General features: G+C 34.8%; 1 protein-coding gene across 1 annotated transcript in view; it reads right to left on the bottom strand.

The window, feature by feature from the left end:
- The window catches only part of LOC145292194 (neuronal acetylcholine receptor subunit alpha-3-like), a 442,298-nt gene that overhangs the window by 12,797 nt on the left and 406,426 nt on the right, over positions 1 to 23,075 (bottom strand). The window contains exon 6 of the mRNA XM_080138499.1: positions 7,103 to 7,638. Coding sequence (XP_079994625.1) covers positions 7,103 to 7,638 — 536 coding nt within the window. The remainder of the gene's footprint in view (positions 1 to 7,102; positions 7,639 to 23,075) is intronic.

The following is a 23,075-nucleotide window of genomic DNA, read 5'->3' as shown; positions in this document are numbered from 1 at the left end:
TAACAGCCAAATTTCTGGCCGAAAACCAAATCTTAATACCCCTTATATCAAATCTCAATTTTGTAGATCGAAAATTGACAGAGTTATTTGGTAGGGAAATGTACATAGACAGACACACACACGGAGAGACATTTTCACTTTATATATATGTATATATATATAAATATATATATATATATATATATATATATATATATATGAAATTTATTTATACAAACATTGATGGCTACATATGTGCATACATGTTTCTGTAATCACCCGCGTTGGGGGATTACGTCTCCAGGCCAAGAATTATCGTCGAGAACTGATATTTCAAACAAAAACATTTCCTTATTTCGTTTACAAAGTTAGAATGTAACATAGGTGGAGGTTATGAGCGGGGAGAGGACAAGTGAGATCTTTGAAGATAATAAACATCTTTTTTATTTCCCTTTTTTATTTAAGTTTATCTATCCCATCTTTTGGTTTTTTATGGCATGAGGTACTTGAGAATGTAGTATTTTTGTCTTGCGGTCTGTAAATTAAAAACATTTCTCATGGGCATTGAGTACTGACCGGTGCATTCAATCCACACACACACACACACACACACACACACACACACACACACACACACACACACACACACACACACACACACACACACAAGAAGCAACCATACGCTTATATCTATACTCAGGAGCGTTGTATTTTACTCACACATACTCACACAGTCACATACACACACGCACTGAAAACCCGGCCATAACTATGTCGACACAGGAATAAAATTAAAATAAATTAAATAAATAAATAAAACAAAATAAAAATAAAACAAAACAAAATAAAAAAACAAGCAATCAAGCCAAAAATAAAAATAAACATAAAACCCCGAAAGTTATCAAACTCCTCACGCATACATATATATAAATACACGTATATACAACCACAACTTGATACACCCGCGCCTATATACACATACCCACACACATATACACATACATAGACATATAATGCTCACATACAGTTATAACATGTTTATATCTATACCATGTATGTGTGTATGTGTGTGTGTATATATATATGTATACACCCGTCTGGAGTGTAGTAGCATACTATTTCATCTATGAAGGGGTTACCACGCTACCGAAGTAAAGAAAAATGCCATTATTTGTCTCTGTATGTCTGTATGTGTGTGTGTGTATATATATGCGTGGGTGTAGCAAAGTGTAGGCGTTTATAAGTATATTTATATATTAATATATATATGTACATGTGGGGTTTAGATAACTTTCGTGTTTCATTTATTTATTTTTTTTTATTACATTTTCACCCCAAACAAGGCACATTGCCACTTTGGTGTAGGGGGATACTATCAGGGGAAACATCTACTGGGGGACTATGTAGGGATTTGGGCAGCGAGATGTTGGTTCACGTTGCACTTGAACTTATGCATGTCAGTACAGTTGGGGAAGCAGCGGCCTGGAATGGAATTCCAAAGTCTAGCAGTTCTGGGGAAGAAACTACTGGAGTAGAAAAATCTTTTACATCTAGGGATCTCTACAGTGTGGGGGTGGGATTTTGCAGCTTGTCGGGTCTGTCGAGGGTGTTTACGTCGTGGGGGCACAAGTGCTTGCAGTTCATCAGAGCATTCACCATTATAATACTTGTAGAACAGGCAGAGGGATGCAACGTTTCGACGATGGGACATAGGCTGAAGCTTAGATGCCAGTTTAGGGCCTATCAGATTTGCGACTCTCTTTTGAACCCTGTCAAGGAGCGAGAGACTAGTAGCAGATGCACCAGCCCAAATATGACAGCAATACTCCATACATGGGCGAATAGTGGCCTTGTAGAGATACAGGATACTTTCGGGTGTTAGAAGTTTTCTAGCACGGTAGAGAGAGCCCACCTTCCTCGCAGCGGCCCTGTCAATGCTCTCGATGTAATTGTTCCAGCTCATGTTTCCTGTGAACGCTAGGCCAAGGAGCTTGAGAGAAGTACTCTCAGATAAAGAGTCGTTGGCTATTGCTATAGGTGGTAGAGAAGGTTTCTTGTAATTATTGAATGAAACCAGTTTTGCCTTGGCGGCATTGAACGTGACCATCCATTTTTGTCCCCATTCCACTACTGATTGGAGGTCATCCTCTAGTGTTTCTGCCATTACTTTAGATATATGTTCATTTGTTTTCCTGTCGTGCCTGCTATAGAGTGTGGTGTCATCAGCATATATACCCATCTCAGAGGCAATTTTGTCGGGGAGGTCATTTATGAAGATCAGGAACAGCAGAGGTCCAAGGATAGACCCCTGGGGAACTCCCGCATTTATATCATATTGTTTAGATGTACGACCGTCGAGGACAACCTGGATTTTTCTCTTATCTAAGAAGGATTTAATTATGTTAAGTATTCTACCAGTGATACCGTATGATCTAATCTTCCTGAGGAGACCCTCATGCCATACCCTGTCAAAAGCCTTGGATATATCTAGAGCTACCGCTCTGCCCTCCCCCGCTTTGTCCAGTGAATGGTATATGCGTTCAGAGATTACAGGGAGGATGTCTGCCGTGGAACGGGCTTGTCTAAATCCATATTGTTGGTCGGTCAGAAGTTTAGCATCTGTAAGGTGCTGGACTAGAGCATGGTTAATTAAGGTCTCAAATATTTTGGCAAAAAGTGGGAGGAGGCTAATAGGGCGATAATTTAATGGGTCAGTTCTTTCGCCAGAATTCTTGAATACTGGTACCACAGAAGCAGTTTTCCAACAGCCCGGAAAGCAAGATTCATTAAAGCATTTGTTGTAGAGTTTGGAGAGAACTGGAGCTACTTCGGCTGAGCAGTTTTTAATAGCACAGCTGGGATGAGGTCGGGTCCACATGCTTTTGAAGTGTCAAGGTTTTTATGATAGCATGCACCTGAGCAGGGGTGATTATTAGATCGTCAAGCGTGGCGTCTGTCCGCATAGGAAATTGAGGTAGGGGGTGGTTTAGAGGGTCCAGTGTGGAGTTTGAGGCAAACCGACTTGGCAAGCATGTTAGCCTTTTCGGTTGCTGAGCAAACAACCTCGTGATTGTTGGTTAGTGGGGGAATTGTTGATTGCCCATTATTTACTACACTGTTGTAGATTTTCCAGAAGTCACGATTTCCTAGTTTTTGTGCTTCGATGCGTTTTTTAGTGGTTTCCATAAATTCCTTCTTAGCTGTCGCTATTTCTTTCTTAACGTTACTTCTAGCTTCTATGTACTTCTGTCTGTTTGAACTGAACTTATGTCGGTTAAACCTGCGGAATACATGCTGCCTTTGGGCAATGGCAGTTGCGCAAGTCGAAGTAAACACATTGGGGAGAGTGGGGCTTGCTATAGAATTTCCGCATGGGAACATGCGCTTCGATTGCAGTTTTGAACCATTCAGTGGTCTCGGTTGCACACTGTTCAGCAGGAAGAGAAAAAAATATTTCCCCATGGGGCGTCTCTGATAAGATCTCTGATGGCTTCCCAGTCAGCCTTTTTATAATATCTCGTTGTTTTGAGCACTGGCTCTTCAGTTTTGGGTCAAGAGTTTAGGGCGATTTCAACCATTATCACCGCATGATCAGCGTTCCCAAGTGGGCTGTCGGCTTTCGTTACACAGTCATCAGGAACTGTGGTCAAAAACAGATCTAATAGTGATGCGTGTTGTTCTTCCTGATCAGGGAAGCGGGTTGGAAAAGTAACAATTTGCGATAGGGAGTGAGATACAGAGAAGCTATGAGTTGCGTTGCCTGCTGCATCTGTGTAAGTAGAGAATCCAAGCCAGTTTTTGTGATGAACATTAAAGTCACCAAATACATGTACTTGGGCGCTAGTGTCGAAGGAGAGTGCTGTGTCTATGCTGTCAGACACTTTGTTTATTATGGTGCAGTCTTGGGTCGAGGGAGAGCGGTAGAGAAAGTAAAAGTAGCTAATGTTGTGTTGCATGATTAGTCTAAAGCACATAAAGGCTTGATCATCCGTTTCTAGGTTTGTTTCTCCAGTCAAGGGAAGGGTATTATGAATGTAAACTCCAAGTCCGTGCATATGTCTGTCAGAGTCCTTACGAAAGAGTGGGAGATATCCAGGCATGTTAAAGTAGTTAGAGGGGATGGAGGAGTGTAGGTTAGTCGGACTTAGTGCTAAGATATCCGGGGTATTTGTTAGGAGAAATGCTTCAACATCAGCTAAATTAGTTCTAAGCCCACGGATATTTGTGAATGCAAGCCTCAAGGGAGGAGGCAAGTTGGATTTGTTTGACCCTAAGCCTGGTTTAAGCTTATTTTTAGGTTGTACTGTCATCATTTTTTAACGAGTTTCAGTTAGGTTAGGGGAAGCCGAACAGGAGGTTATGCAGAATATCACACATGCATCACAAGTAGATGTTTATTCATATTTTGTTTGTTTATTTGTTTTTATTTTATTTTTATTTATTTTTTGTTTTGTTTTATTTACCTTATTGTAATTTTAACTTTATTCCTGCATAGTTTAGAGTTATTGCCTAGTTTCAGTACGTGTGCTGTGAGTAAAATAAAAGCGAACAGCATAGATTCGCTTTTGAATATATGTATTAACGTGAGTGTGTGTGTGTGTGTGTGTGGCGGTGTCTGTGTATGTGTGTGTTGTGTGTGGGTTGCATGTATGTGTGGATGGATGTAGATGGAAAGGCACCGGTCACTACTTAGTGACCATAGCTAATGTTCTTAATTTACAGACTCCAAGACAAAAAAAAAACTAAATTCTCAAGTACCTCATGCCATAAAAACCAAAAGATAGGTTGGATGGGGAGGAAGGGAAATGAAAAAGATGTTTATTATCTTCAAAGACCTCATTTGTCCTCTCACCGTTTTTATGACTCCCACTCAGGTTGCATTCTAACTTGATAAACGAAATAGGAAAATGTATTTGGTTGAAATATCACTTTCGACGGTAATTCTTGGCCTGAAGACGTAATCCCCCAACGTGGGTGATTACAGAAACATGTATGCACACATGTAGCCATTAATGTTTGTATAAATAGAATTAATATATATATACATATATATACATATATATACATATACACTTATATACATATATATATACATATACACTTATATACATACACACATATGCACATATACACACATATATACACACATGCATAAAGATACACACATAAATACACTTATACATACATATTTACACAAAATACAGACATATATATATATATATATATATATATGTACACTGCCACCAAATGATACATCTAAAATAGAAATAGAAATGAACTCATTCACTACATAATTCTCTTTTCTATGAAACCCCACACGCAAAGTTATATTACCCGCCCCCACCCGCTTGTTATTTTTTCATAAGTTGTATGTTTTTTACTACGTAAAAATTTATACTACGTAAAAATTTATCGTGAATTTAGTTTTTAGAAGCTTCAGTCCAGATGTGGCAGCAGTACTCCATCTTTGGACGTACTTGGCTTTTATACAGATAGAGAATTGCATCAGTAGTGAGATATTTTCTGGAGCGGTAGAAGGATCCCACCATTTTTCCAGCGGCCCGGGTAACAGATTTGATGTACGTGTTCCATTTCAGATCAGGAGTAAAGGTCAAACCCAGGAGCTTGTCAAAACATGAAGCCTACCCAAGACGAGAGCCATCCATTTCAATTGATGCCAGATGGGGAACAGAGGATTGATGATGTAAAGATAAGGATTCCAATAGTACAATAATATTTTAAAATGTTAAAGGAATTCAGAAAAGCATTAATATAATATAAAATGTTAAAGGAGTTCAGAAAAGCATTAGTATTGGATATAAGGGAACTAGTTAATGATCGAAACATCTTACAAAATAAACGAAGAACGAAGTTTACATCGGTCGAAACGTTGTAAAGCTATATATTCTACAAAAATGAGAATATGTGTGCGTAAGGACACTTCTCAACCTATATACTCAACAAATGTTTGATTTGCAGACTTAAAATATAATATATAGAGTATTCAGACATGCGAAATGGAACAATTACATTGAGAACATTGCCAAGACCGCTGCGAAGAAGGTGGGTTCTTTCTACTGTGCTAGAAAGCTATTAACGCCTGAAAGTATCCTATACCTCTATAAGGGCACCACTCGGGCATGTATGGAGTATTGTTATTATATTTGGGCTGGTGCATCTGCCACTAGTCTCTCGCTCCTAGACAAGAACCAAAAGAGAGTCGCCAATCTGATAGGTCCTGAACTGTCAGCTAAACTTCAGCCTCTGTCACATCGACGAAATGTTGCATCCCTCTGCCTGTTCTACAAGTACTTTAACAGTGAATGCTCTGACGAACTGCAAGCACTTGTGCCCCCTCGACGTAAATACCCCCGAGAAACCCAACAAGCAGCTAAATCCCAGCCCTCCACAGTAGAGATCCCTAGATGCAAGAGAGCCTTCTACTCCATTAGTTTCTTACCCAGAACAGCTAGACTTTGGAATTCCCTTCCGGGTCCCTGCTTCCCCGACTGTACTGACATACAGAGGTTCAAGTGTAACGTGAACCGACATCTTGCTGCCCAACTCCCTACACAGTACCCCTGATGCTCATGTCCCTGATAGTAGCCTCCTACAACAAAATGATAATTTGTCTTGTTTGGGGTGAAAATGTAATAAAAAACATTTTAATCGATTTTCATCCGCTGTTAAGGGGTCAAGATTAAAAAATTGATATGTGGAGGGTCATCAAATGTTCATCTGTTTGTCAACCGTTTCACGAATGCGCATGCGTGAATTGTTCACATGATAACTTCCTTTTGTTAAGAATAAGTAGGTTTGCAAACACTTTTTAAGATGTGTTAAGCTGGCCTAATGGTTATCGTATGGTTGTCCTTAGAGTTTGGTTTCGATCTCAGCTTGAGTTTTTTTTTTACTTACAAGAAGTGAACTGTTTAGAAAAAAAAACATAATACTCGCATGCACATGTCTCAGTTTTTGTATGAATTACACAATAATATTTATGCGTATTTTACGACCGGGCAACGCCGGTTGGCGTGCTAGTATTACTATAAAGATAAGATTAGTAGTCTGAATAAGCAGAGTAGTATAAGATTCCTGATGTTAATAGATTGTATTTACTTACCTAAGACCGAGATATGCTTTGATGTGGAAGGCATGTCGCCGCTTATGACGGAGAGTAATACGGCCAGCGAGAGTAAGACGATGATCGAATAAGTGACTCTTTCTCCGGCGTCGAGTGGAATAAGAAAGCTAATGACACATAAAATCGAAATGAGAACGAGAGGGACTATGATGTTCATGATGTAATAAAGCGGCCTCCTTTTCAACACTAGGCCGAAGTGAAGTTGCGTGTACTGCAACTCTGTACCGACTTTCTTTGGGTAAGCAAAAGTTCCGAGAACATCCCATTCTCCGTTGCCCTTGTACGGGCCAAGTTCGAGCCCCTTGGCCACCGTGGTAAAGTTGATTTCCTTGTTCGTATAACTCCATTCTCCGAAATCGAGGGTGCATCTCTGAGTGTCGAAAGGGTAGAATGTGACATCTATATCGCAGTAAGTATGGAAATTGATCGATACATCCCAATGTACTGTACCGGTGTATTCGAGCCGAACAATGTCTTCCCGCCGACTGTCTCCAATTGGCTTCACTTCACCAGCTCTGTGGATGAAAATCAAAAGAAAATGCAAAAAAAGAAATGAGGATTCGTATAACATATTTTATAGTTTGACCAAAATCATTAAGAAAAAATCGAAGCAACAAGGAGGTTTAATGGTTTGTATAAAAAACGTTGTAAAAGTATGTATATATTAATGTGCTTATTATAAAGAAGAGGCCATGAAAAGAAGAGGAGGTGGATGAGGATACTAAATATTTAGAACTAGGAAGGAAAAGAGAGAGTAGGAAGAGAAGTTGAAGGACATTGTACTTCTTTAAACTATTAAGGTTTTCGCTGAAAAGTTTCCAATAATATATTTTATAGTTTAATAAAAATTAAGGAAAGGACAAAGCGACGAGAAGGTTTAATGATTTATAAAAATTGTTGTAAAAGTATTTGTTTATTTGTTTGTGGACTCTTATCCCCATCTTTATAGTTGTTGTTGTTTCACAACGTTTCGGCCAACTCGTACTCTGGCCTTCTTCAGGTGGTTAACAGTGAAGGAATAGCAACGTTGAGTCTCTTAACTGTATCCTTCGTAATTACTGACTTCCATAGTTGGTGTTATCCAACTAATCCTCTGGCCTACTTTTGGTAGAATTGAAACCGGTATCTTTAGGTACTTCTCACTAGTAACCGTAGAGATTCAACGCCTTTATCCATTGCGCCACGGACCTTGAACTGAGGATACAGTTAAGAGACTCAGCATTGCTATTCTGTCGCGGTTAATAACCTGAAGAAGGCCAGAGGATGAGTTGGCCAAAATGTGGTGAAGCAACAACTACGATGAAGATGAGGATAACAGTCCGCAAATAAAAAAAGAAAAATACAAATTACTCATTTCCAAGGATTCCAATAAAAAAATAACAATATATAATTGTAAAAGTCTGCAGGTATGAATATGTTTGCTATGAAGAAGAGGTTATATAAAGAAAGAGAATACTAAACATTAATAACGAGTAAGGAAAAGGGAGAGTAGGAAGAGAAGGAGAAAGAAGGACAGTATATTTCTTTAAAACATTTTTTTTTTCGCTAAGAAACGTGCGTTCCTTATAAAAAAAGTTTATTACGTTTCTGAATTTTTTAGATGAGGATTAGTTATCCGTAATATTTGACTATGGTTCTCATCCTGAGTGTAATTTCACTACATTTTGGTCGATGTAACTTCCGAACTTCTTTAGGTACCTTCTCTTGTGTATCCGAGTTCTTATATCGTGTACTCAAGTTTGATAAGATACACCTGAAGAGGGTCGGAGGTTACATCGACCGAAACGTTGTGAAAATGACACTCAAGATGATAACAGTAGTCCGATGAATACTACTAATACGAAAAACAAAAGTTTAAAATAAAGAGTCATCTGATTAGCAATATTTTAAATTATAACATAGATGATTTATATTTTACAAACTGTTTCGATAGCTTCAGTTGGACCAAGTTGTATACTGATATGAGCACTCTCACAGCAGTTTTATAAACCTTTATGCTTCCGTTCTGACTCGTGAAAAATTTGAAGTGGGTGATATAAAACCGTCACTAAAAGATTGCCATACAGCGTCAACGCCCTCTCTATCCTGTTTGTTTTTTCAATAGATCCCCCTTTCCAAAATATATTGCTTTCATCATCGCTGAAGAATTCTATCTACCCCCTGAATATCAGAGGGAAGCTAAAAAAGTACTATACTTTCCCCAAGTGTTACATGGAACTCAGCAAGGCAGGCATGATTATCTCCATGAGGCATTATACGTACCCGCTTACCTGAATACATACAACGCCTAGAATTTCCAAATAAAGTGCGCAGTGTTCTCTTGTGGTACGTAGTTGACATGCTTGATTTATGCTGTATTTTACAGAAGATCGATTTAATGTAAAAAGGTTCCAAAAAGTAAAGTCATAAGCTAAACACAATTACATAAATTACATATAAATTCCGAAATTACTTGGACAAATTTAATTTCCACCATAAGAAGTTTATTCTTAATCGCCCCAGATAATACCAAGCCACAGGGTGTCAAATTGTATTATTTATTCAGCTTATTTTTATGAAAATTAGCAAGACACTTATGCTTTTTTTATTTCTATAATTTATAACCACCACGACGACCACCACGACCACCAGCACGACGACCACCACGACCACAACACCACCACCACCACCATCATCTTCATCATCATCATCGTCGTCGTCGTCGTCGTCGTCATCACATTTTTGTATTTAATGGCATCTTGAGTTCTATGATACAAGAAAAGGTAATAAAAAAACATATAAAAATAAACTAGCTGAGATTACCGACATTGCCCGGAATTGAATAAAGATCAACGAATTTTTCACACTTCCAATACGTTTATTGTCATCGAAATTAGTGAAATCGACCATTCGTACATTAAATCGATTGATTGCCTGCTCACAGTTAGTAGTTAGTTCACAATACATTTTAGTCTACATTGATCTGTAGGAGAAATTATTCTACCTCGTCTAAGTTAGTACTAAGATCACGGATATTTTAAATTCAAACCTCAAGTTAGGAGGTGAAGCGTTGTTCAAGTGTGTGCCTGGTTTGATCGTTATTTTGGATTGAGCTGTCATTTTTATAGTTTAAGTTTTGGATGAGGGATGCTAGAGTAAGTGGAGGTGCATCACCATCATCATACAATACACCATCACCATCATCATACAACACAATTAGACAATCAGCCGATTCCTTATCCACAGAAATGTGGCCTCGGGAATGTTCACTGTAGATGCGTAACATGCCACTACAACCGTCCCGATATTATACAACTGATGATAGAGCAGCCGCTTTAAGCGCCACCAAAGAGTTAGGGCTACTGTACTGTCAGTCGAAATAGAGCAGCTAGAAAAACTGTCAAACCAGTACAAAAAATCTGTCAGACAAGAGTGGTCAAGTCAAATCATGCTCGCATACATGGTAAACAAGCACACCCAATATGCCCAGTTTTAGGGAAAGGAATGAGGTGTTCATTGCTGTCAGGAAACAAGGCCAAGCACTGGACGTCTCTAATGAGTCCATGAGATAGCACATCTGTTCCTGGCTAATAGGAAAAGAAGGAGTATGGAAGACAGGCAGTTTAAGTTTGCACACCAGTGATTTGATCGAGTCACCAGTCTCGAGGGAAGTTGGTAACCAAGATGGAGGAGGCCTTTCTCCTCCGTTTAGTGCCAAGACGTATGAGGTCAGTGGTACAGGTTTAATATCGAAGTTTTCCTTTTCCTAGATGGATGACCTGTCGGGATCTACGGGTCCATCAGCACCAAGAGTGTTAGCCCCGAACCTGATTTTAAAGCCAAATATTTATATACTCCCGTATTGGTAGTTAGGGTTTGTATCAAAGTTGCATTCCTCAAAATAAGATTAACGTTATTCACACAGTAGAAAGGCTTGGGAATATGTATGAGTGTTATGAGAAGGACATACCCCAGTAAATAAGAAAGCAAAGCTAGATAAGTTTGAAAATGATATTAGGAAAAAGCAAGTGTTAAAAGATAATAGATATTGAAATGCTTGGAATACAGAACGATTGGCATTATTCCCGCAAATAACTAAATATTATTTATGTCAGAGATAGAGCGATTGTACATTCTTTAAGAAATAACTGGATATTAAAAATGTCAGTTAAAAGAATGGACAATAACAAAGTTTAATATTTTATGTAGCAAATAGATTAAATGATACAATTTAATTTACAGATTTCTTTTTTATGAGTGATGTGTAAGATACATGTGCAACGGGCACGGGCAAATTGAAACATGATAAAGTCACGGTGGTTGACCACACCTCTGACGTCATAAAGAAAGGAGATTCTTAATATATTGAGACCGGGTTCGGAGTTAGGGAGAGAATCCTAGACAGTGATACAATAAGTTAGAGACGAAAGTCAGACAGCGACAGTGAAGCTGATGCTCTTAGCGACTTAGTGAAGCTGAGGGGAGAAGAGGAGACCATGTAGTCATACAAGCTTGAATTCCTAAGTCATCAATCAGCCGGCTGATAAATAAAGAATCACCATCTATATTTTGTCTTTGTGTCGTCATTACAACTGAAAGGTAAATGTGTTTTGTCTATCACCATCTTTAACGAACTTTGTATAACTCCCCCCTCAAGTAATGTGTGCCCTCCTCCATCACAAGTGAAGTATTTCCCCTCTGGTGTAAAAGAACTGTATTACACATTCCTTCAATAATCAATTCGCATCTCTCTCAGCTGCTGTTATAAATGTCTCTCTCAGAATATAAATGTCATTATCATTCTTTGTTCGGAGTTATATGTTGCCCCAATATATACCAGCTACACAACATGAGTAAGGGATGTAAACTTAAGGGTAGTATCTACTAGAGTTAAACGAGGATTAAATATCGTTTGTGGATTAATAAATACATTATAAAAGTATAGTACAAGGAGTAAGGGTACGATTCCAAATAATTCAAATTTCAGAGTTTAGTTTTCATGCAGAGATAATGACCAGTAGTTTTGCCCATCTACTTAATATAACTTTAGGCATAAGTTCAAATTATGGCTAATAAGTATCCATAATCTCTCGAGTAAAGGTATATATTATAGAAAATTCATGTATACTAATATAGATTAGTATAGATGTTTGGTATCGATTTTTAAATTTCTACCTTCTAAAGTTAAGAATCAGAAAATAAATTCCTTTTCCCATGAGACGTGCAAAGTTCGATGTATATTATTTTCTTAGCAGCTTGGGGAGAAGAGCAATTGGTTTTGTATAGTTGGAACAAAAGTGATGATCTAACCAACAAGAATCCGGCATTAGTATACATTAGGATATGCAGAAATTATAGTAGAATTCAGGATTATAGGGATTTATGTTTATCATGCAAAACAGACCCAACAGAAATTTTGGAGGCAAATTAAGAAGCCTTTTAAGTTGATATTTAAAAAAGAAATGTTCCAGTCATTTGAGTACCGTACATAAGGAACCATAGGAAGTATAGGCATTCAAGATTGGTGGTCGCACTTGCAGTCTACGCTCGTTTGTGATGCTAACTTACTTCGAAAGAGCATTGGAGGGGGCCTCACTTAGGGATTGGGGTGTTATTTGGTCACTCAGTAAGTAGTTCTTTCTTTCTATCTTTTTTTAGGGGTCTATCGATTTCTGTTCGTATGCATGCATCATTTTTCAAAGAAGCTGAATGCTGAAAATGATACACATCTTTCAAACTTTGTTATACATAAATATATAACTAAATCATAAAATAAAGTTCTATGTAGAAACGGAAAACTGAAAAAGAATGTTAGAGAAATACATAGTATTGATTTTATTTATTTATTTTATTACATTTTCACCCCAAACAAGGCACATTGCGACTTTGTTGTAGGGGGCTACTATCGGGGAACTTGGGCAGCAAGATGTTGGTTCACGTTGTACTTGAACTTCTGCATGTCAGTGCAGTCGGGGAAGCAGGGACACGGAAGGGAATTCCAAAGTTTTGCTGTTCTGGGGAAGAAATTATTGGAGTAGAAGGCTCTCTTGCATCTAGGGATCTCTACTGTGAAGGGGTGGGATTTAGCTGCTTGCCGGGTTTCTCGGGGATATTTACGTCGTGGGGGCACAAGTGTTTGCAGTTCGTCAGAGCATTCTCCGTTAAAGTACTTGTAGAACAGGCAGAGGGATGCAACATTTCGTCGATGGGACAGAGGCTTAAGTTTAGCTGACAGTTCAGGACCTATCAGATTGGCGACTCTCTTTTGAACATGGGGAAAAATGCAAGTAATAATATTTACCGGTCAGAAATAGAGTTTGGAATAACTGCGTTTTGTTTTCGTCTATGGGAAATAGCCACGATAAAGCAACGGTTGGAAAAATTGCGAATTCTTTTATTTCAACCAGTCGAATTCATAATTAATTATTTCCCCCTTTTTTTTACATGTATGCATACAGATGCAAACGCGGCAAAATCTGAATCTGGTGGAAAAAGTTTTATGAATAAAGTTCTGTCCTCTTCAAAATAAATTAACATAAAATATTTAGAGATTAGCATTTTACTATAAATAGAAGCGATTTTATCAAATAAGTTCTGTTTTAGTAATTTGCTTTAAAATAAGTGAAGAAGAGATGGTTAATGTTGTGTCTGTATCAATAACAACACGAATGCAGAAAGTAAGGTAAAACAAATATATTAAGACGAAAAGATAATACATATTTACAAAGGTGCAGTTGTACTGCAGTTGGAAGATTGTCCGGCAGAGGGCGTGTTAAAATCTTTCATGGAGCAACCGGCACATGCGTCTTGCCTATCCGGCGTTCGAACACAGCTCCCCGGTCTTGCTTACTTGATACCTTTATCTATATCTTTTCACCCACGTATGCTAATTAGTGGGCGTCTCCACAACAGTTAAATATGCCTGAAATAATGTAATGTACAGCTAGTACTCCAATATAATCATTTATACAGTTGAGTTGACAATGCTTGCTTCCATAAGAATTTCTTTATATATAACAAAAAAATACAAGTAAAAATGTTCCTTAATTCTGGAATTTAGTTATGCTTGAAGTAATCCATTTTAATTGTTTTCACCGCAAATTGAAATGATTTCACCAAGTTACACATCTCTTCCTAAGCTTCTGTACATTACTTTCCTCTTCTTCCATTATATCTTATTTAATTCCTGCTCTTATTTTATACTGTATATATTACTCACGCTTCTGTATCTCTCTGTCCCTCTCTTTACCGATTAAAGAGAAAGTGAACTACAACAAGATAGAAGTGACTCATTATAGACGACAAATAACGTTACAAGTATTTGGAGAGGATGAGAGAAAAAGAAAAAAAGAGAGAAAACTTCGGATTTTATGTTTTTGTTTTTATATATTTATTATCAAACTGGTTTTACAAAGTCACGTTTTTCTAATTTAAACAAGTTCTTCCGAGCTGAATGCATGGCTTGGCGAATTACATCTTTTTTTACGTGTGGTATAATTAGAACCGATACTAAAGAAACAGCTATTATCTTCAACTTACACTGTAATATCACTGCGAAAGACATGAATGTCCTCAGCTATTTGTAATTGGTAATTAATTGATCCTCCAAAGTGAACCGGCTCAAATGTGTCTCGGCATTAAGTAACAGAAAACAAGTGAATCTATTTATTACCTTACGAAACACAAATTAATTAAGAATGAACCTTGAAGAAATTCTAAATACAAAAACAAAGCCTGATTATCAAATTTTCTATTGAATGTTGAGTATGTTAACTAGTTTTTTTTATAAATTACTGTACTTAGGACCTTTCTGAAAATATTACTATATTACAGAAGTGGAGAAATAACTACAGCCTTTTCTGTATGTCTACGACGTCATTAATTATATTCATGTTTATAAATATACCCTAGTTTTATAACACTCAACTGTATATGTAAATATTAATTTGCTGGAAATAAGTATATTCCTTTGATATAATATTATCCAGTAAAAAATTTTTTTAAAAGCTATCTTTACGCATGTCTTATTTTTTATAAAACAACTTTCGTAAAACAAAGAACAACCAAAAGAAATTAAAAAATATTGTACATCAACTCCAGTGATTATATATATATATATATATATATATATATATATATATATATGTATATATATATATATATATGTATATATATATATATTTGTGTGTGTGTGTGTGTGTGTGTGTGTGGTGTTTATGGGGAAACATGATTAGTTGATTATTCCATTTTAATTTCCGCTTGTTTTTCTGTTCATCTTGTAAGGGAGATCACTGATTTTAAAATTTTAATCAATTTGCCAATTTCTTTAAATTTAAGCTATTTATACGTTAATATTTTGACTCAGGTATTTATTAATCAGCCTCATATAATTTTACACTAAGTTAAAATTTACAATGCTAATCCTGTTACGTTTCTGCTTTATTATCAAAATTGAACAGTTTTGATTAGATTAATTTTACTTCAATAGACTGCTAGTCACTATAAGTTGTAATTATTTTATTTAATGAATATAATAACTTGTAATTTTAGCCTTCCAGTCACAATAACTTGTAATTCTTTTATTTTGTATTTTTTACCTTACTTGTACTGTTGAAATTACGTGGATTAAATTTAATTAACCTAAGGATTGTTCAAACCCAAACTACTTCTATTTCACCAATTTAAGTGATAATACTTTTATTTCCTGTATGTAGAGTTGATGAACTACTTATTTCTTTCTTTCTTGAACTTTTTAGAATTTTTAATAATTTCACCCTCAATATATGCTGTAGATTTTTCCTTTATAAATTTATTTCAGTCCGGGTTTGGCGCGATAACAGGAATTTATTTCTATAAAGACAGCTTTGTATAGCATCTAAATTTTTGCTTAAGATTTCTTCTTTAGAATTCAATATAGTATGCTTCAAGTATACACAGATTACATCGTTTTGATTTATAATTTCTATCCTTATCTACTAGTGACTATTTTAATTCGAACTCTTTTTTATTTTACGTAATTCCCTAACCCAATCACCTAATGCAGTTGTGTTCCTCTTTTTAATTTTAATAATTATTTTTGTTCTATGCTCATTTCTATAATTATCCCCATCCTTATTTGATTAAATCTAAGATTCAATTTTAAATAATACAACGTGGTTTCTGACTCTGTCCTTAAAAACAACCCGTAACCTTAGGTATACCTTTTTACTATTATTTACCTTAATTTCACATTGGTACAATATTTCAGATAATTAAGCAGTTGCCTTCTAGTTGACATTCGTTAGGTATTCTACAATGACATTTTCTCCCTAAATTTAGTTTACCAGATTCAATCCTATAGTTATTCACCATTTTGTTTATTTTACTATTATTTGAGCCTATTATAGTGTTGACTAAATTATTATAGTGTTGACTAAATTATTATAGTGTTGACTAAATTATTATAGTGTTGACTAAATTGGCAGTCGTTGAGAATGATAGTTTCACTGTGTTCTTGTTAATTATTTTACTTAATCTATTCTCTGGAGAAAGTTTTTATAAATTATTGTGTAAAATCCTTTGCGGATATTGTTTTGAATATGTTCACTAAACGGCAGATTAAACCAAACTTGTTTTTGCGTCTATTTCTCTTATTACTAATGTTATTGTCACAATTATATGCTTCCTTGTTATTTTTAATTTTATTGTTTCTCTTCTTCGTCTTCTTATTTTCATACCTATTTTCATTCTACGTATTTCTTCTTACTTTCGTTGCCATATTGTATGATATTGTGCAGTTTGTTCTATTATTTTTATAATTCGTCTTCTCTGTGTACAATATTTTCCCATGATATCCCGATCTAATTAAGGCGTCATTGTAATACTCTTTATTTTCATCAAAGAAATTCTTGTTTTGAGATAACCCAGATATTCGTTTTGATATACTGGGGATAAGTGCTTTCTTCATACACTTAGGATTATTTGATTTATAATCAACAAAAGAATAGTGCTGGTTTCGGTTTGTGAAGCAGGTCATAAGTATTTTCGTCAAGATTTAGAGTTCATCTAAAATATTTACTATTTTACATGTCAGTTGTTAGTTTTTCAGTAAAAATATTTCAATTTTCTTTCTAGTTTTTTTTTCTGTAATTCGATCGCTTAAATTAACTAAAAATAGTGAATCATCTCTATATAGTTATCGAGTTAAACCTATTATTTTTAATCTCCTTCAGTATATATATATATAATATGTATAATATATATATATAATATGTATAATATATATATATATATATATGTATATATATATACATAAAACGAGGGTAGATAGAGTAAATTCAATTCTATAAGAGGAGACTAATCGGGATAATATAAAGCTCAACAAATTTCAATGGATCTTATATAGGAGACAATAGGAGTGGAAAATGAATGCACAAATACTATCTATTGGAAAATATAGAATGAATCATTTATTTAATAAAGATATACATACATTTAGTTGGGGGATAAAGGGGACTCTTTTTACTTAGGTATTTCGAAGCCTAATACTTCTCATCAGAAGAGTAGAGAAGGTGCTAGGTAAGATAATGGGGATGTGGCGTCTAGCAGGGGAATCATTAGGAAATAAATAAAATTGTTGATTTTGTGAGGGGGGAACTGTATTGAATTCTAAAATAAAGTGTAGTGTAAAAAGGAGTATAGGTTTTCTATCATATTTTTAAATAATGTAAGTCGTTTATGTATTTAAGATTCATGGGGAGATATAGAGGTATTTGGGTTGTAGTTCTATTTTATCCGCATGTAAGATGTATAGAGTGTATGCTGGGGATTTACGCTAAAGGTTTTTATCGCCAGCAGTAACCGAGACAACAACAGCACTTAGAGACGGTGTATGTTTTCAGGAGTAAAATTATGATGAAGAATTAAAGCGATGGTGTGTATACAATACAGGGTTATTCAAAGTAACTTACATCACAACATTACTTATATGTTACCTAGCACATTCTCTACTCTTCTGATAAGAAGCATTAGGTTTCGAAATACTTTAGTATAAAGTGTTCCCGTTATCCCCAACTAAATGTATGTATATCCTTATTGAATAAATGACTTATTTTATATTTTCCAATATATAGTATTTGTCAATTCATTTTCAACTACTATTGTCTCCTATATAAAATCCTATATATATAAGTGAACGTGTCTGTGTGTCTGTGTGCCTGTATACAATTTCCTTCGCAATAACTCTGTTAATTTTCAGTCTACACACTCGAAATTTGATATACAGGGTACTGAGATTTGGGAAAATCGATGTGATCGCTTTTCGGACAGAAATTTCGCTGTTAAGGGGTCAAAGTCCAAGGATTTGACCTTTGAGAACTCTACCAAACTTCTCCTACAATTTGGAGTCTAAACACGTGAAATTTTTGATATAGATTCCTTGGACAGGGATCTTACTTAATAACTCAATTTGAGCCCCAAACAATAAATTTTAAGGGGTCATAATAGGGGTCAAAGTTAAAAAAATTGACCGTTTTTTTTGCTTAGCATACACCTCCAAACACCCGGGCATCGACGGGCTGAAATGCTAGTATATATATATATATATATGCTAGTATATATATATATATATATATATATATATATATATATATATATATATATATATGTGTGTGTGTGTGTGTGTGTGTGTCTAAACAAAAGCACAATAAAATTTCACTTAGCTGGTTTTTGTCTCTTCTTCCGAAGGTTGGTTTTAAGTGCTAATGTAATTGTTATTTGAAAATTTAAATTGGAATTAATTTCTAACAAGAAGAAAATAAAACAACCTAAATCTTCAGAAACACATTTTACTATATTTACATGCATTATTTATGTGTATATTATAAAGTATGAGCACGTAAGTGATACAGATAATTAAGAGACCAGAGAGAGAGAGAGAGAGAGAGCAAGAGAGAGAGAGCAAGAGAGAGAGAGAGAGAAAGAGAGAGAGAGAGAGAGTGAGAGAGAGAGTGAGAGAAAACTCAAATAGAATTTGAAATGTAAACAAAGCTTGCATCTCTGTTTAATGAACGAGTGTAGCATACTTTTAAAATATTCCATATTACTCGATTTATCGTAGATTTTTTTAATCACTTCTCATTTTAATATGTACATTTCAATGTAATTTATGCATGATATTAGATAAATAAAAGATAAAAAAGATAATTTGTACTATATTTTAATATACAATTTATATGACAAAATTTATTCGCAAATATTTGTGTAGAAACTTAATTTCATCGATAAATAAAGTTTTACATCAAATTCGAAATACAAACACAACTTCTAGATTTACATAAATCTCTGTATACTTTAAACAAACATTTTCTTTTGTTATTCTATTTGCGTGAAGAGTTTTTTTTTATTCTGGTTGCTGAGCTTTTAAACACTTTAATCAGATTTACGATGCAATTCTAAAATCTTTCTATTTTGAGCTAAAGTATAACAACGAAATGATCACTGCGTTTTTATATCCAAATTTAGTGAACAGCTTTTGGATTTAATACTTAGTGGAAGAATATGTAGCTACGTGAGGTTGAAACTTCAAACATGAAAAAAAAATTTATGTTGATGGCGACTGATCTGAGTAAACACAAAGCAAGGCTGTTGTAAGAGACGGTTATACAACGAACAGGTACCTTTGACACCAACTAACCGGTACTAGCCAACACCAATTGCTCTGTTTTAGAATAAGCTAGAAGAACCTTCATCACCGACTTTCCACAAACGAAATGAATTGTCGAAGAGAGAATAAAGAAAACATTACATCTTTACGATTCTGACTAGATCCAACAACCTTACTTGTTTACTCATTTACAATCACTATTGTTCAACAGAATTAAATGTAACTAAACGAGTAACTTAATGGTAGGATTTCACAATGTAATTGTTATTTTTGACGTTCATCTTCGTCGCCAACTGTTATGTTTGCAGGTTGAACCAAATAACGTATAAGGCAATACAAATGAAGGCTCAACAAACAAAGGTAGATCAATAAGAAGTGTATTAGGAAAAGTATATTTACATAATGGTTGTCAAGTAAGAGAGTCTTAGCTGGAGAACATATCTGCTCTCGGCTCGGCCTTCGGTGGCTTCTGGTTAACACACACCCTGACTAACCGAGTCTTGCTATTTATGTGTAATATTATCCACATATGTAAATGAGTGGGTGCCACCACAACAGTAATATTGAATCCTTACCACATTTTCAAACTATATACTATAGATATTATTTACTTGTTATGCAACATAGCGCATATGAGCAGCAGACAAAGGATGTCTGGCAAGTGATTGTATTAGCAGCAGGAGTAGCGTTTGGGCGTGTATGCAAATTGGCAAGTGTGCTCGGGCTTGTGTCTGAAGAAAAAACACACCACGTGATCGGGCAAGTAAGAAGTCGACGCCAAATGGGACGGGCGTGTAAAGTGAAGGCGAGAACGGGCCGGCTTTGGCTCGCGTGCGGTCGGAGGAAAGATAACAATCAGGTCAGATGGACATGTGGCAGCGAGAGACTTTTTAAGTTATGTCGAGACGAGAGAGTAACGGTAATAAATGCCTTTATTAAAAAACACGGATTTATGTTTATGTTTATCTGTTCTTTAAAGACCGTACCCACGTTACAGTTAAGCTAATTAAGGCGGATTTACCTTAACTCCACCATCAAAATATTAGTGTAGACATTAACGAGTAAATCTACAAATCAAATTATAGGAATATTTTATTTCATAGTTTAACAAAAATTCTTAATTACTTTTTTACGCAAAGAGAATAACAAAAGAAAATGTTTGTTTAAAGTATACAGAGATTAATGTAAATCTAGAAGTTGTGTTTGTATTTCGAATATGATGTAAAGCTTTATTTAGCGATTAAATTAAATTTCCACACAAACACTTGCGAACAAATTATTTCTGAATTAATCCAATTTGATCTCAAATATTGTACGATATTGCTGTTCTAATCCAGTTCGGTAACCTTCTTGAAAAAAAACATTGGGAAGCAAAATTCAATTATATATAATACATATGTATAAACACACACACACACACACACACACATATATATATATAATATCATTTTAAGTATTTACATAAAATTTTATGTACGTTTTCGACAGTATTCGATACGTAAGTGGAGTTAAGTAGTAAATTTTGAAAATATATATTGCAATTAAACTGCACAGAATTTTCTGATTTTTATCCTCGTGAGAATTCAATAGGATATTGCATGAAATTGATGTTGCTTTGTGTTTTTATATATACCAGTGGTAGTGGATTCGCTAGTCAGCCAATCGGATTCTTTATTATTCATACACCCATTTATCGCGGCCAATGGATAGGCAGTTATCCAACAAATATTCACTTGGCTTTCGATTCATCTACTTTGATCAGATACAGCTTAAATAGCTTAGATAAAAATTAAATTTGATTTATACATAAAACGCCGACGAGCACATTTTAGAATTTTCCCCATTAAGTTTATCCAAGACTATATTATAATTTAAATACTTTAAAAACTTCAACATAGGAAAAATATATATTAACCCCTATATATAATAAAAGAGGCGCCGTTTTTCACCTCTGGACCAAAATACCGTAGATTTACAATAACAGATGGCACATACAAATTTATTATGTTTACACTATTAGTCATTACCTTATTTAACTATAGAACGACATTTCAGACACATTAATTCGTAATATTAAAACCTTACATTTACTCCTAGGAGCGCCATGATGATGATGATGATGATGATGATCATCATCATCATCATCATCGCCTAGGAGGAAGTAGTTCCAATCTTACCGCCTACTCTGTAAGTCCTCTTACGACCTCATTCTTCACCATGTCTATTTATATTTTCCCCTACTTTCCTGTATCTACGCTGTCATTAACTGCCTGATTACTTCATACACATGGCATACTCTTACTACTTTACATTTACAAAAATCATAATTTCTCCTGTGCCGAAATCCGGCCCAGTTGATTAGCTGAGAAGTAAACATTCCGCTTTTCGGTTCTTCCACCATTAAACGAATAGTTCGCCACTATAAAACACGCCACTATTTTTGTACGTAAACATTCTTATTATGTTTTACTTATATGATACAAGAAATTATTTCTATTTAAAACTCTTAACGTCTTGGTTTAGTTGTGCAATAATTTTACTTTCAGATTAAAAGAATTTTTTAAAATTGCAAACTCATAACTTACATTAATCAATTGTTTAAACTAAAACTGCTTATATATTTATTCCCAAATAGTTGTGAATATTTTGCATCAACAAGTTTTATAACACCTCTAGAGTTCATTAAATAATCAGTTTTTAGTATCTACGCAGAATATGGGCCATGCTTAAATAACAACGTCATTATTCAAGAATCCATTTATAAGTAAATTCCCTAACAGATTTTATCATAATTTTAATTAAACATATCTTTGTATTTAAATTATTTTTAAAATTTAAATCGTTCCCATTAAAAAAGTAGTTATCGTTCGTTTCCATTAAATATTAGTTATCGTTGTCCTTTAAAAATATATATGGTTCGATTTAGATTCGTTTGTTTAATCATTTTTGTTTATTCTCTAAATTCATAATTCGGTTTTTACAGTATTTAATTGTTTCTTGCTTAAAATATACGCAATTCTTGTTTTTGCTTTTTAATCTATATTCAATAGAGTTTAGTTTTTTTAATGCAACTTTTACGTCAAAAATAATTCAATATTCGTCTTTTAAATCCATGAAACAACAAAATATTTATTTACCAAATGTTGTTTCGAAGAAAGAACGCAACTTTTCCATTTTGCATTAATTTACATTTTTCTTTTTTAAAATTAGTCTTGACTAGTTCAGTTTTGATATAAATCATGTTTCTTATTTTTTCATTCTCAATGCAACTTTTATGTTTTTGTAAACCAATGATATTTTTCTTCGGCAATATGACTATTCAACAGACCT

The sequence above is a fragment of the Euprymna scolopes genome, chromosome 13 (genome assembly GCF_053919585.1).
Source record: "Euprymna scolopes isolate OS-2025 chromosome 13, ASM5391958v1, whole genome shotgun sequence".
Lineage (NCBI taxonomy): Eukaryota > Metazoa > Mollusca > Cephalopoda > Sepiida > Sepiolidae > Euprymna > Euprymna scolopes.
The sequence above is the reverse complement of the archived record's forward strand: the minus strand, read 5'-3'. Positions and strand labels throughout refer to the sequence as shown.